Source organism: Carlito syrichta, unplaced genomic scaffold (genome assembly GCF_000164805.1).
Source record: "Carlito syrichta isolate Samal-C Ts95f unplaced genomic scaffold, Tarsius_syrichta-2.0.1 Scaffold302317, whole genome shotgun sequence".
NCBI classification, from domain to species: domain Eukaryota; kingdom Metazoa; phylum Chordata; class Mammalia; order Primates; family Tarsiidae; genus Carlito; species Carlito syrichta.
In genome coordinates this window covers 29,417-44,318 of record NW_007246413.1, presented here as the reverse complement: position 1 = coordinate 44,318, position 14,902 = coordinate 29,417, and the positions used below count along the sequence as shown (strand labels likewise).

The 14,902-nt window shown below is 50.1% G+C and overlaps 1 protein-coding gene across 1 annotated transcript in view; it reads left to right on the top strand.

Annotated features, from left to right (window-relative positions):
- Positions 1-14,902, top strand: part of ACOT7 (acyl-CoA thioesterase 7) — a 63,413-nt gene that overhangs the window by 32,309 nt on the left and 16,202 nt on the right. The window contains exon 6 of the mRNA XM_021711477.1: positions 3,427-3,513. Coding sequence (XP_021567152.1) covers positions 3,427-3,513 — 87 coding nt within the window. The remainder of the gene's footprint in view (positions 1-3,426; positions 3,514-14,902) is intronic.

Sequence of the window (14,902 nt, the reverse complement as noted above, 5' to 3'; positions counted from 1 at the left end):
GGTGGGCATAAGGGAGGCAGGAGAGGTTGTGAGAAGAAGGTAGGTTCTGCAGTTAGACTGCCTGGATTTGAATCCCAACTCTGCTGCCTCAGAGACTTAATCTTCCTGTGCCTCAGTTTCCTTAACTGGAACAGAGATGATGAAACTACTGAAATAATAGAGTTACTGAGATGTGGTGATACAGTGCACACGAAGCAATGGAAATAACATCTCTATCACACAACACGGGCTCAGAAAAGGCCAGTTTGTGTTTGTTTATGGCCATGTAACCCTCACTTGTTGCTGCCCTGGGGCTTGTCGACTTGGATTCCTCACATTATTTTGAAACTGCAGGTTCAAAAATCAGGCACTGTGTCATTCAAGTCTGTGGTAGCTGCTATAGCAGATAAACTTGGAAATCCTGGTACATAACTCAATAGCAGTTTACCTCTTGCTTAGGTAAAGTCCAGATTGGGATTTTCTAATCAGAAATGGTTCTTCTCCAAATTTTGAGAATTCAGGGATCCAGGCTCCTTCTGTACTGTAACTCCGCCATCTTTAATGGTAACCTTGGAGGTTACCCCAGAAGGGGACATACTAGGGTTGCCCATACATCTCAGGTATTCCTGAGTCCAGCTTGGAAGTGGCATATAGCTCTTCTGGTCACATCCCTGTTTCATCCTTCTTTGTGTACACAGGACGCCCCCTCAATAGTGACCACCTGAAATCCTGTCCGGCCACTGCAGTGATCTCAGCAGTATCTGGGTCATGTACCATCTTTTCCATTGTGTTCAGATGCAATTCCTCGTGGTCCTACAGCCAATGAACTAGAAAGACGAGTTATCTGCACCCCCACCCTTTATCTGGTGGTGGGAGAGAGAGTGGGAGAACAGACATGCTAATTTGGGAACTGGAAGAGCGGGGGGCTACACAGGAGCCCCTGCTCCAGGCAGAGGTGAATCAGACCCTGATTCCTCTCTTGGGGAGGAACTCCATGGCCCTTGGCTCTGCATCTGGAAGGTTCTTTCTTATCCATGATCCTCCCTGCCTCATCCAAAGTGGGCATTGGGGAGTGAGCTCACAGCCTACCTTCTGGTTGTATGAGTTTGGGGCCCCAGAGGTTACTTGAAGGCTTGAACAGTCAAAAGTTTTTTTAGTCCAGGCTCATTCAGGCTCTTTATGAACTTAGTAGGCATCTAATCTGTTTGCATTGGCATTTCTGTATGACAGTGTTCTTTCCAGGCTTGAGGCATCATTCCCAAGCTGGGGTATTTTGTTACTTTCTCATCCTCTTTACTCTCAATACACATGTGGGTGGGAAAACCACACTTTAATCTGATTCTTGACACAAGGCTGAGTCTTTATGGGCCTTTGATTTCGAAGTCTCCCTCAGTTCCTGGGCAAAAAGCAATAGACTTTTCCAGTCCCCAGATTTCTGGACTCTATTCGGTTTCAGTTCTGCTTTCAAGCTGGGATTTCTTTCTTAAGCTCATTTCTTTCTTGACCTGTGTGCTAAGAGCAAAAAAATAAAAGCTCACACTGTGACTCTTAACTCTTTTAGCCTCTTCCCTTAGCATTATAGCTCTGCAGGCATTGATAACTGACCACATGTCCCACCTTTTAAGCCGGGTGATCATAGCAGTGTCCCCTCTGACTCTCAGAAGAAAAGTTTTCATTTGGACAGCACTCCATTTCTGGTACCAAATGTATGTTTTTGTTCTGGCAACACCAGCAGCTGTAACAGATACCCTGTAAGTCTCAGTGACTGAACCCTATATTTAGCAGGGCCTTTTCACATATGCCCTAAGAAAAAATGTGTGTGCCGGGAGCAGTGGCTCATGCCTGTAATCCCAGCACTTTGGGATATAGAGGTGAGAGGATTGCCTGAGCCCAGGGGTTCAAGACCAGCCTGGGCAACTTGGTGAGACCTCATCTGTAATCCAAAAATTAGCTGGGCGTGGTGGCACATGCCTATAGTCCCAGCTACTCAAGAGGCTAAGGTAGAAGGATTGCCTGAGTCCAGGAGGTCGAGGCTGTGGTAGCTGTGAGTATGTCACTACACTCCATTCTGGGCAACAGAGTAAGACTTCGGCTAAGAAAGAAAGAGAGAGAGAGAGAGAGAGAGAGAGAACACAGAAGAGGTCTGCATTGAGGATGGTACACCCTTCTCCACAGGAAGTGCCTGTACTGAGACCTATGAACCAGACACAAGGACAAATAGAAGCAGCCTCTGCCCCCACAGAGCCCTGAGAAGGGAAGGAGAGCTTGGATGTGGTCTGTGGGTGTGTTTTGTTTCCCGTGATACTTAGAAGACCCCCTGCAACAAGTTCTGGGTCAGGATCATTCTTTTTTTTTTTGAGTCGCCCAGACTCCGGCGATCCTTCCGCCTCAGCCTTCGAAGTAGCTGGAACTATAGGTACATACTACCATGCCCGGCTAATTATTTTTTGATTTTTGTAGAGACGAAGTCTCGCCAAGTTGTCCAGGAGGGTCTCGAACCCGCGGGCTCAGATAGTCCACTTGCCTCGACCTCCCAAAGTGCTGAGATTACAGGCTGAACCACTGAGCCCGGCCAGGACCATTCTTGATCCCACCAGCTTTTTCACTACTGAGAACATTACTTGTCTAAGGCCAGACCTAGGAGCCCCTGTCTTCATCTGAAGTATGTCTCTGGGTCTCAGTGGCCCTGTGGGAGGCTCATTCAGCAGCTCTCCCAGGCAGGAAACAGTTGTGATCTTGTTACTGACCAGAAGGTGTCAGGCAGGCGGACACGAGCACACCTGGCCGGGTGACACGGGTGCCTGCTCAGGGGAGACTGCCTCAGTTTCCCCTGTACCTGTTGAGAAAGGAGAGTGGCGGGGAACCGTGCCTGCCTTCTGGATTTGTTCGACACTTTTTTGTGAATGCAGTCTTTTATAGGTATTTCAGTAGCAGCCTGGAGTGATTGAAACTCCCAAGGAATTTGCAGCTCTTGGAAGATTTGGGCGAGCGAATTTGGGGAAGATGAGGGGCTGAGTGGGCGAGAGGAGAGAGCCTCATGCCCTGGAAAATTCCGGAAACACTGTTGGTGCTTTTTATAAAACTGGAGATGAAAGTCAGATGGATCATTTCGACCCGGATGGGTGAGGGGTCACACGTAACCATAGGACCAGAGGCTTTGAGATATTTGGTGACTACCCACGGACATGGCCTTGTGGGGTGCTGATGGCCCCCAAAATCACAGTGTGACACACTGACAAAATGATTAACGAATCCTTGAATGCCCTTGCTCTCCCCAACCCTGGCCTATTGGGAGACATCGGTTTTCCCTGGAGAAATCACATCGCAGCTGATGGCCACGGACGCCTTTGCTGACCACGTGGCCATCAGGGCAGTTTCAGCACCACAGACCATCCAGCTGCAAAGTCCGTCTACACCACACCTAATCTCTCTCCTTTGTACTTCCAGAGCCAAACACTGTCAGCTACAGCCAGTCCAGCCTGATCCACCTGGTGGGGCCCTCGGACTGTACCCTGCACGGCTTTGTGCATGGAGGTAAGATGCAGCCCGGCACTCCCTTCCACTCCCAGCTCTCACTCATGTCCCAGGAGGCCGTGCGGCCATCTGACCCAGTTTGGGCTCTTGTGTTTAGTGAAGTAGAAACTTAAACTTTTAAGAGGTTGCATAATAAATTACCGAAATACTGGTGGTGCCTGTTTTTCAAATTGGAAATGAAAGTCAAATGGATGACCACATCCCAGGGGAGGGTCCCGTGCAACCCTGGGACCTTCTAGCTGTGTCTAATGACTGCCTGTGGGTCCGGGAGCAGGGGGTGAGGGGGGCAGGGACAGGGACAGGGCCTCACGGGGGTGCTGACATCCCCAGAGAGAAGCATTGTGACTACTCACAAAGAGTGGCCAATTAGTAATGCTTCTCCCTTTGATGTTTGCATTTATTTTTTCCCAATAAATGCATATTCCTCCTGAAACAATGTAGGCCTCAAAGGCCCCATCTCAGGCCTTCCCAGAGTTTGGGAAACAGTTGGAACACAAGAACTCATCCGGGTTCACAGACGGACACTGTTTACTTTAATAATATATGATTGTTTTTAGGATTTAGGAAAAATATCTTGAGACTGAAATAAACCTTAAGAAACAAGTCTCTGAGGAAAAACAGGAAGGAAATTATAGTTAGTGGAATATGTGGTTGCAGACGCTGTGCAGGTGGCATGTGGGGTGTTGGCACTTGGGCAGTGCTGTTCTGGTACACTGAGCTATTTGGCATTCCAGGCATAGCAGGTACTTTTGCCCAATGCTGTTCATTTATGTCGTCATTTCTAATGGCCTGGAATGACAAATTCTTCTCCACTCAGAAAACTCCTATTCATCCTTCAAAGCCCAGCTCAAATGCCACTACCCTTTGCCTTAGATACAGGGCCTGGATCTTATCCTTTATGCTGGCTCCAGATCCCACACAGAGTCAAAGGGGGAACTCTGCAGACCCTCACTCTGAATGAGAGACGCAGATGACTGTTGGGTTGAGGGACAGTGGGACCTGGGCCTGTCAGAATCAGAGAGCGGGTCTTGATTCGAGATGTTCTTAAAGGTTTTTTTTTTTTTTTTAAACTAATGCCCTTTTGCATATTTCTTTCTTCGATTTCATGATTGTTTTCCTTTCTCCACTAAATGCTGGCTGCTTTGCCCTTAAATCTGATGAACTTGGGTCCTGCCCAAGGACGGCTCTACTCCATATTGCAGTGTTTCCCGGTCCACGAATATGGTGACAAGTCTGAGTGTCTTTCATCCCTGAGAACAGCTGTGGCCTCGTACGCGTCTCCAGTCCCCTTCCTCACTGGCCCCCATGTCTCCCCAGTCGCTCAACTTCAGTGGGCTACAACCCCCTTTCAGGGCCTGGCCACCTCAAGCCCAGGCTTCTGTGACTTGGAAGAGTTGTCCTTGGGCCTCGTACAGCTACATTCTACCTGTAGTTGGTGAAACTCCATGCTACAATTTTTGCTTATCTTGTCTGCATGTTGGAAGTTTTTCACTAAATGCAGCATTTCCGTTATCGCTGTCTCCTTGGTGAAAAGTCACAGTCTTAAGCCCTGTCTTTCTTTGTGTATGAAAGGCATCAGTGAGATGCTAGGAGAGAACTCTTGGAAAACCCCCTTAAAAATTTCCAGCAAAAGCTGGGCTCGGTGGCTCAGCCTGTAATCCTGCACTTTGGGAGGCTGAGGTGAGTGGATTGCCTGAGCCCGCGGGTTCGAGACCCGCCTGGGCAACTTGGCAAGACCTCATCTCTACAATAAATCAAAAAATTAGCCAGGCGTGGCAGCGCGTGCCTGTAGTTCCAGCTACTTGGAAGGCTGAGGCGGAAGGATCGCCGGAGCATAGCAGGTCGAGGCTGCGGTGGCCGGGAGCAGCCACTGCACTCCAGTCTGGGCAACAGAGTGAGACTCCAACTCAAAAAAAAAAACAACAACTTTCCAGCATGTTATTTTCATCTACAGAGTCTAAGCTGCTTCATTTAATGCAGCCACATTTTTAAATGTGTATTAAGAAGCATTTACAGTGGCTTTACAATACTTAATGTCTGTTTTAGTAGGGATTTTGTGCCCACGATTTTTACAAATATGCCTGAGAATTTTACCAAGCCTAACTGTCTCTTATAATGTCTGGTAACTCAACAGGAGCAAATGAATGAAATAAACACTGGGTTGGAAATCCCTAGGAACTGTGGTTTTATTGTATTTTCCCATAGAGTACTGTTGACAAGAACAGCACCTAAAATCATTTGAATCATAGTCTTAACTAAACTGTAATTCAGTAGCTGCCAATGGCACAAGAAAATGGTGAACTGAAGTAGATGACAGGTTAGGTTTTATTTGGTAATTCCACACTGTGGATGTGTCTGAACAGCTGTGCCCGCGTCCTGTTTGCTCCAATTTCCACACATTGGCCAGCCTTCATCTTTAAATAAACCCGTGAAAGGTACACTGGGGAGGGAGGAGCCTTCCTGGCTTGGAATCGCAGGTAGAATCCAGTTCTCCAACCAGACATCGTTCATTTCTTCTCCTGAGTGCGTGGTCAGAACCTCTTGAGCTGAGGGAACAGAAAAGATCCGGGGAATAAGCCAGCGGATGCCAAAGGCCACTTGTTCCCACGTGTGGGAGGGTGGGCTGGCTGCGTCTGTATGTTCTGAATTGAAGTGCATCAGTGCAGCATGAGCCTGGCTTCTGCATTCCCTGAATCCTGAGGGAATTGCTGCATGGTCGCCCGTTCTGAAAAGTGCTGGGTGTCAGCCCAGAAAAGACCAGCTTCCTCCCTGCTCTCCCCTCCACGGCCCCATTCCCCCATTTTGCTTGTACAGCCTAAAAGGGTGATTCAGCAGAGAGCTGTGGGGGTCCAGACCTCGGGTGAGAGAGGTCCTCAGGGTTTAGCCCATAGCCCTGTTCACAGTAGACCCCAGAGGAGTCTTCAACATGCATTCTTCACTTCTCAGCTTCTGGAGGCCTTGGCTTTTTGTGGGCACTTTAAGTTAATTGTTTTTAAAGTAAAGTATTATGGAAACAATCCAAAATGACTTTTGACAAAACGCAACTCTCTCATCTTCCCTTCTCTCTCGCATTCCACTTCCAGCAGTCCTGTCTTCTGATGCTTGACTCTGTTTTCCTAAAAGTTAACTTTTATGCTGTTCCTTGATGTGTAAGTTTCAGATACACCATCCACTGCTGAGCCAGGTAGAGCACTATGATTACATTTCTGTGTAACGTTGTTGTTACAGTAGCTAGCTGTTGCCTCCGCACCCTCAGCAGCTCTCGATACAGTTGTGCCTGCCACATCAGCACTCAGTGTGTTTTCCCAGAGGGTTCCAGCCTCCTCCTTCCTCCTCCAAATTGCTTGTTCCTGTGCCTGCTCTGAATGCTCCCCAGAGGCAGCCTTTGCCTCTCACCTGGGTTGGACGCCCTGATTCATGGATCTTTGATTTTCCTCTTTGCTGGTTTTGGTGGAATGCGTCCTCCAGGGGCTTCCCACAGAAGCAGTATATTAACTAGAACAAAGGCTCAGCTGCCGTAACAAAGGCTCAGACAGCAGTGGAGCAGTGGCTCCTACAAGAGAGAGAGTTTGGTTTTTTTTTTTTAATGCAGTGATGCAGCTGAGAGAGGTCCAGGGCTGATACACAGCCCGTGGTGGCAGTCTGTGGTGCTGGGGACTCAGACTCCTTCTGCCCTGTTGTTCCGATATCCTGGGCTGCCCTCACCATGTGGTACACATCTCTCCATCAGTGCCCCAGCCCAAAAGGTGGGGGTAGGCGGGGCTGGGGATCACACCAGGAACCACACCCCCACTTACGTTCCCATCTCCCTTTGTTGTCAGTGACTGTGTCTGCAGGGGAATCTGGCTGGACAGACGTGTGTTAACGCTGGAATTACTAAAGAAGAAAGGAATATTCTGTCACAGGGTGTAGGGTCATTTTTCTGAGCTTAGCGTCCTCTGGCTGAGTGTGACATCCTAGGTTGGTAGCATTCTCCCAGGGCCTGGGAGGCATTGCCTGTGTCTTCAGCCTCCGGGGTCTCTGCCGGGAACCCTGGGACAGTAGATTTTTCTCTCCACTCCTGGCTACTTTTGCCTGCTGCTGCCCTGGTCTTTCCTTCCCATCCAGCCTCCAGGCCTGCCCTGATCTTCCAACTGAGCTTTTATCATGAGTGCGTGTATCTGAAGAACAGATCGTATGGTGTGCAGTTTCTGGGCGTTTCTTCCTCGTGCAGTAATGCTCTTCTCTCCCTGGAGACCACCAGGCTAACAGGCCCCGGTGATTCTGCTCTGCACTCACACTTAGAACCACAGTCCTGGTGGGCTGGGTCCACCCAAGTGTTCAGTAGGTCTGGGAGGGGCCTGAGAACTTGTATTGCTACCAACTTGCTGTGATGCTGATGCTGCTGGTGTGGAGGTGCCCCCTGGAGAACCGCTGCTCTGGAGCAGAGCCCCCACTGCGCCCTGCCCCGGCCTTCTGGACCTTGGCCACTCTCCAGCCATCGCTCCTGGCCAGCCTTGGTGGCAGTTTTCCCTGTGTGTTGTGAAGAGGTCCAAGTCCTGTCTGCAGCCGACCGTCCCCTCTACTCAGCGTGCCTGCCCGTACCCCTGTCTCTGCTTAGAACGATGGGGTCCTCCTTTTCTTTCCCCGTCCTGGCTCCTGCCCTCTCACCCCACTGGCCGCTCCTCCCTTGGACCCCGTCCACACCTCCCTCTTCTGCCAACACCAGTGCACTTTTGGTGTTGGTGTTTCCCCCAGAGGTTGTAGATCCATGGTCTTGTCCCTGTTACCTGGTAGGGTCACCTGGGAAACTCCAACAATTGCAGACACTCAGGCCTCATCTGATGCCTGACCCAGACACTGGTGGGGAGGCCCAGGAGCTGGTTGTTTTTCAAGCTCCCCAGGTGGTTCTGGGGGCAGCCTGGGGTAGAAACGCCATTGTGATTGTTCAAAAAGAGAAATAGCTGGAGAAAGAACTTTCCTCGAACCTAGTGCCCAAGGGAGTTTTTCCTCCTCAGAATATTCCCCAGTTCTGAAGTTCTTCTCGTCATCTTCCCAGGGACCCTGAAGTAAGCAGCCCAGAGCCCTGTCATGCTATCTTAAAAAGCTGGAGGAAGAAGAACCTCATTCTTCAATGAATTATTGTGCTCCTCCTTTAATTACTCCATTGAGAGAGCCTCTGAACCTGAGGAATGCCTCTCAGGACCAGCAGCAGGCTGAATGTGCCGCCCCGCCCCCCTCCCCCCCAGGGGGACCTGGGCCCACCCCCATGCCATGCACACTCGGGGAGCATCCATCATGTCTGCTTTTGTTTCCACCTGGACGTGGACTGAGTTAAACCCTCTCCCCGGGGAACAGTCCCATTGGTTCTGGTTGCTTCTCTGGTTCCTGCGTCAGGCCTTGAGCATGAGCGCGATGGAAGCAAGCAAGGGCTCGTTCTCTGGTCTGGAAAGGAAGCCCGGCGTCACTGATCACACTGGTTCTGAGTGGGAGCCAGCCAGGCTCAGAGGAGGAAGTCACGGCAGGTGTCCTCATGGAAAGGGCCTTGCTTGGCTCTCTGGGACTGGACAGCATAGGATGGAGCATGTGGTCTCATCCTCAGAAACCCTCTTGGTGCTTGTTCAAAACCCAGGTTCCCAGGCCCTTCTCCTGGAGGGTTTGAGGCAGTGGGCTGGCCTGGGGCCTGGGGACCTTTTTTTTTTCCCATGAGTACCAGGGTGGTTCTGGTGACCAGGGCCTCCGAAACCCACTGCTGGAGTTTGCGTTTGTCTTAATGACTCCAGCCACCATGTCCTCACACCCGTTTCCCTCGACCTCTCGAGCGTCGGACACCACTGACCCTGTGCCCCAAAGCCCCCTCCGACCACACTTCAAGTCTGCCATCCTCCCACACTGGTGGGCATCAGGGCAGGCGGGTGGCACATCTGCATGTTGACATACTCCCCGGGAGGTGGTGCCCCACACCAAACTTGGGGGTTTCCTGAATCCCTACTGGTCTCTCTTCCATCTGCCCCTGAGTATGGCTGCTCCCCCAGCTCTCTCCTCAGCTGGCTTCTCCCCCCTCGCTCTGTCTTTTCTCCTGTGAGCTCACCAGACCCCATGGCCTCTGTTACTGCCTCCAAGTAACAGCTGACAGATTGTCTAGTATCCAGCTCAGTCATCACCCCCAAGCTCCAGCGACCTGCGGCATCTTCACAGGATGATAGCCCCTTGGTCCTGACCCATCTCTCATTTCCCCACCTGCCCGTCCTCCTAGCTTCTGAGGCTGTTGTGTGGGTGGCATCCTTGGATCCATGGCCTGTGGCAGCACTCAACCCCCCTGGCGCTCAGTTTCCTTTTCTGTAGGGAGTGTCTATAAATGAGATAATAGAGGGAAGGCTGCTGGCACTTGGGAAACACTTAATAAAGGTTAGTGTTACTTTTATTGTATTTATAAGTTTTATTATTATAGACACACACAGAGAGAGAATGTTCTAATCCACCTAGAACTCGAGCTTTATTCTCATATCCAGTGGAGTGTTTATAAAATGAGAAAGGAGCTTTTTAATTATACATTCCCCAAAGTGAGACCCAGTCAGTCTAAGCCTCCGTAACATAGCCACCTGGAAATCAAGGAATATTCCTCCAAATAACTAGTGGTCAAAGAAAAAGTAAATCTGGACATATAATTATCCAGAAAACAATGAAAAGGAGATTGCTTCCCATCAAAATCAGGGGGAGATGTTCTCAGAGTAAAAGTGGCTTTGAGCTCTTGTTACTTAAAAAGAAAAATCCAAAATACCTAAGTGTTAGAGCTGGGAAAGAATAACAAAATCCACCCACAGAGAGAGGTGGAGGGACTCAGGGCAGGAGAAGGCTGGCTCTGTCTCTGTCTGGGAACTCCAGGTCCCCCTCCTTCCCCTGTCCCTGAGCTGTCCTCCCAGCCCCAACTCTGATCCCCCAGATCTTTGCACCCTTGCCCTCCCTTCTTTGCTCTTCCCAGATTCATCTGGTCCACACGCCCTGAGGATGAGCAAATGCAGATTTGGGGCCTGTGTCCTCTAGCGTGGGGTGGGGGGTGTACCTGTGTTCCTTTCACTGCTCACTCTAAGAATCCTGGTTTTGGGAAGTGTCAATCTCTACAGCAGGAGCCCCACAGAGCAGCTTCATGTCCATCCAGACGCTGCAGAGGTGGGGGGCAGGACTGGCCACCTTCAACCCTGAACCCCGGGATGCTGTCAGCAGGGCCTTCCCTGCCCTGACTGGGTGCGGAGTTTGTACTGCCCTGGTCAAAGGATCCCCCCACACCTGTCCCAGAGCTTGCTTTTTTCCTACCCACGCTGGGTCCCCCTGTCACTCGGGTCCCTGCTGGCCAGTGTGTCATCCCTCTTGAATGGCCTGGCACAGAGCGCCTGTTTGAGATGCCATGCCCTCATGAGAACATGCTCTGCAAATGTCCTGGGTGAGGGGATTCTTTTGTGTGTGCCACATTGACCATCTGTGCTTCCTCTTCAGCTGTGCTCTTCCGGGGCTCCCAGGACAGATATCCAATAACAGCATTTCTCTGTTCAACATGACAAACACGTACCCTTAAACATGAAACTCACCTGAACTTGAACTCCAATCTAGACTCCTGGAAGGCAGCTGACCAACACTCCCCCACCCCTGGCCCCGCCCCAGAGTGGTTCTTGGCCTTCAAGAAGCAGCCTTGCTGTCGGCTCCACACTGCAGCCACAACCTCCCACTGGCCTACCTTCCCAGGGGTGTGCATGGTGGGGCTCTTTGTGCAGTTGTGTCCCTCTCTTGCCTGGGCTGTCCACTTCTTCTCTGGTGCCTTGTTTCAAAACAGTGGACACAAATGGCAAGAAGCGATTGAGACCACATGTTCCCTGATAGAATGTGAGGAATAAAATAAGGTCAGGCAGGCTGGGCATGTGGCTCACACCCATAATCCCAGCGTTGTGGAGGGCTGAGGCAGGAGGATCACTTGAGGCCCAGAGTTCAAAACTAGTCTGGGCAGTATAGTGAGACCCTGTCTCTACAAGAATAAAATAATTAGTCAGGTATAGTGATGTGCATCTCTAGTCCCAGCTACTCAGGAGGCTGAGGCAGGAGGATTGTTTGAATCCAGAAGTTGGAGGCTGCAGTAGGCTGTTTGCATCATTGCACTCTAGCTTGGACAACAGAGCAAGATCCTATCTCCAAAGAAAAAAAAGAAAGAAAGAAAAAAGAAAGGAAAACATGGTTAGATCCTGTCTCCCAGATCTGAAATGCTCCTGGGCATATGGGAACCACAGCTCAGCTTGGCCTGAGACTTCTATCAGAGCTTCCACTCTTGGCATTTTGTTACAGTCTCTAGAAACTCAACACCTTTACTATATTGTATAAGAGCCAAAAATAATCCTTATTAATGACCTGAATTAATATTCCTCTGCCCTGGGTCCCAGTTCTCCGAGATGCAGGTTATGAGACCTGGGAGGGAGAAGCCAGGACTGTCTTGGGGGCTATCACTCCACTGGATTTTAGAATAACCTTTGTAATTACCAGAGGGTGGGGTATTTAAAACAAAATGAACTTACTATCGTTGGCTTAATATAGGAGCTTGACGCCTACGCTCCGTCAGTTGGGATTAAATATAGAAATGGGGGCATCTCAAACTGCCACCCTCAGAGCAGACAGCGGCACAAGGCTCTGAGCTGCTGGCTGCTGCTTCGGGTTTGTAGGCAAGCCTGACCCGGTCACCAACTGAGCCCTGGGAAGAGAAACGAAGCCTCTATTTTTAAGCCAGTCGACAAGTTGTCAATACTTAAAAAACCAACAAGCAAAGCCTGTAAGCAGTTAAATGTTAGCTTTAAAAATATCTTTGGCATCTTGTGTTTATACGGTAGTGGCCAAGCAAACCTTGGGTTTTTCCCCCATAATTCCTCAAACAAAGGTGGTTTCCAAAGACAGCAAGTCCTGTGATTTTGTTGTCGTCTTTTAAATTACGAGTCTTGGGAAATAAGGACAGCCTGTGACGTGTCATTTTCCAAAGTTATTTGCCAATGTTGGCAGCACCCGTTGTGCCTACAGGGGAAGCAGTTGATGCTTTTCTTTTCTTTTTTTTTTTTTTTTGAGTTGGAGTCTCACTCTGTCGCCCAGGCTAGAGTGCACACTCACGGCCACCACAGCCTTGACCTACTGGGCTCAGACAATCTTTCTGCCTCAGCCTTCCAAGTAGCTGGAACTACAGACACATGCCACCACACCCGGATAATTTTTTGATTTATTGTAGAGATGAGGTCTCGCCAAGTTGCCCAGGCTAGTCTTGAACCTGTGGGCTCAGTTAGTCCTCTCACCTCGGCCTCCCAAAGTGCTGGTATTATAGGTGTGAGCCACCGTGCCCGGCCAGTTGATGTTTTTCAGCAGGAGCCTGGAACGAGACCTAACGGAAACTCGGGCACTTGGTATTTAGGTGACGGTGTAAGAAGGTGAGGGGGGTGGTGATACCCATTGCCAAAGGGCTGGGGGCTCCCTCTGGCGAGGCAGGGGGCCTCCTGGGCGACCATAGCAGGAGAGACATTTAGGAAGCAGGCACTGTGGTTTGATTTGGGTTTGTTAAACAAAATTTAGTGTTCTCAACTGATACATTGATGACAATGTGTTCTTTGTGCAGTCATAGATGCAGGTGTTTTGTGGCAACACTTTTCACAAGCACATTGCGATGGGATGAGATTATGTGGATTTTTAATGGTCTCTTAGCAGCAGGAAGCCAGCGGGTTTCTGCAGCAGACCCCACAGCAACGAGCCCAGGATTGTCCACCAACAGGAGGGACCGGAGGGCTTCTGATCAACGTTTGGCTATAATCCCCATGTTCATAAGAACACGCCTTTTCCCTCTAAGTAGCCACTAGAGTTCAGTTTGTGTATAGACCATGGTTGTTCTTTATTTTTTTCTCAAATCCACCATAGTGACACTAAAAAGTACACTTGTGAAGACAGACTGTGGTGAGTGGATCTTGGGCACAGGTGTCCTGCTGGGTCCGTCTTCTTGGGTGGGCTTCTGCCTCGACACTAGCAGGGGCCAGAGCCTTCCCCATTACAAGGCAGGCGCTTGGTGTTTGGACCGCTCTCATTGTTTTCCCCCAGAAAGGTGATTTAGTGAGCCCTAAACCAACTTTGTTGTCACTTCTCCCTGGGATCCTACCGTGGCTTTCCCGGGAGGTACAGGTGATCTGGACAGAGATTTGTCCAGGTGAGAGCCTGTGGTTGCTCAGCAGCCTCCTGCCCATTCCTGGCCTTCACCTGTGGGGCAGACCCAGGTATTTGAAGACCTCCTTGTCTGGCAGTGTCAGGGTACTTCACTGTCCTAGTCACTCTGCTCATATTAACTCACTGTTCCTGGTACTTGGAGTAGCACCCAAGCTGGGGTATAATCTGGTAATAGACACACGGTGGGTGTAGGCCCAGCCCCCACCCCTGATCTGGGCAACTGTGTTCCATTAACTGAGTCTGCTCCTCTTGCCTTCCGGTCATTGGAGTAACAATGTCGTTTCGTGGCAGATTGGCAGCTAATCTAAGTTCTGCACAAGCTTCCCAGGCTGGTGGGTGTGTGCCGATTACTGGGGGTGGGGACCACTGAGGGGGGGATAGGTGTATGTGTGGTAAATGTCACACACACAACGAGATCATTGGGAGTATCTGTTGGTTATCAGCAGCCGTGTCCGCCGCACCTGGCTCTGGGTGTCTGACTGGATGAGCTGTTCCTGCCCTCACCTGGGACTCATTGTCAAGCCAAATTGTTGTCTGAGGAAGCCTCCGCTTTGAGGCTGGAGCTGATTGCTTGAGTCCGCTGTGATCTGTTAGTCAGGCTATGTCCATTCATACATCTGTTCATTCATTCAGCAACCATATCCTGAGCACTAGTTGCCAGGCTCTGTGTTGAATCAGGGACACAGGGACAATGAGGCACGTTCCCACCCAGTGCAGGGGTCTACATCACATGTGATGCCATGTGCTCTGGGAGTGCCACACAGAGCCTGACACATCCAATACGCATGGAGTCATCAACATCTAAAATACTCTGGTTAGAATGTGTCCGGCCAGCCAACACACACACACACACACACACAAACACACACACACATACACACTCTCTCTCTCTCTCTCTCTCTCTCTCTTTCTCTCTCTCACTCCTGCTAGATACCCTTTCATCTCTTAATCACTCTTGTGCTCATCTGTTTTTACTTCATTGCTGATATTCTATTCTAGATTCTGGATCCGCATGTCTTTTTCTGAATTGGGTCTCTGTTGCGCAGGCTGGAGTGTAGTGGCACGATAACATCTCACCGCAGCCTCGACCTCCTGGGCTCAGGTGATCGTTCTGCTTCAGCTCTCCAAGTAGCTAGGACTACAGGCATGCGCCACCATGCCTGGCTATTTTTTTTTTTTT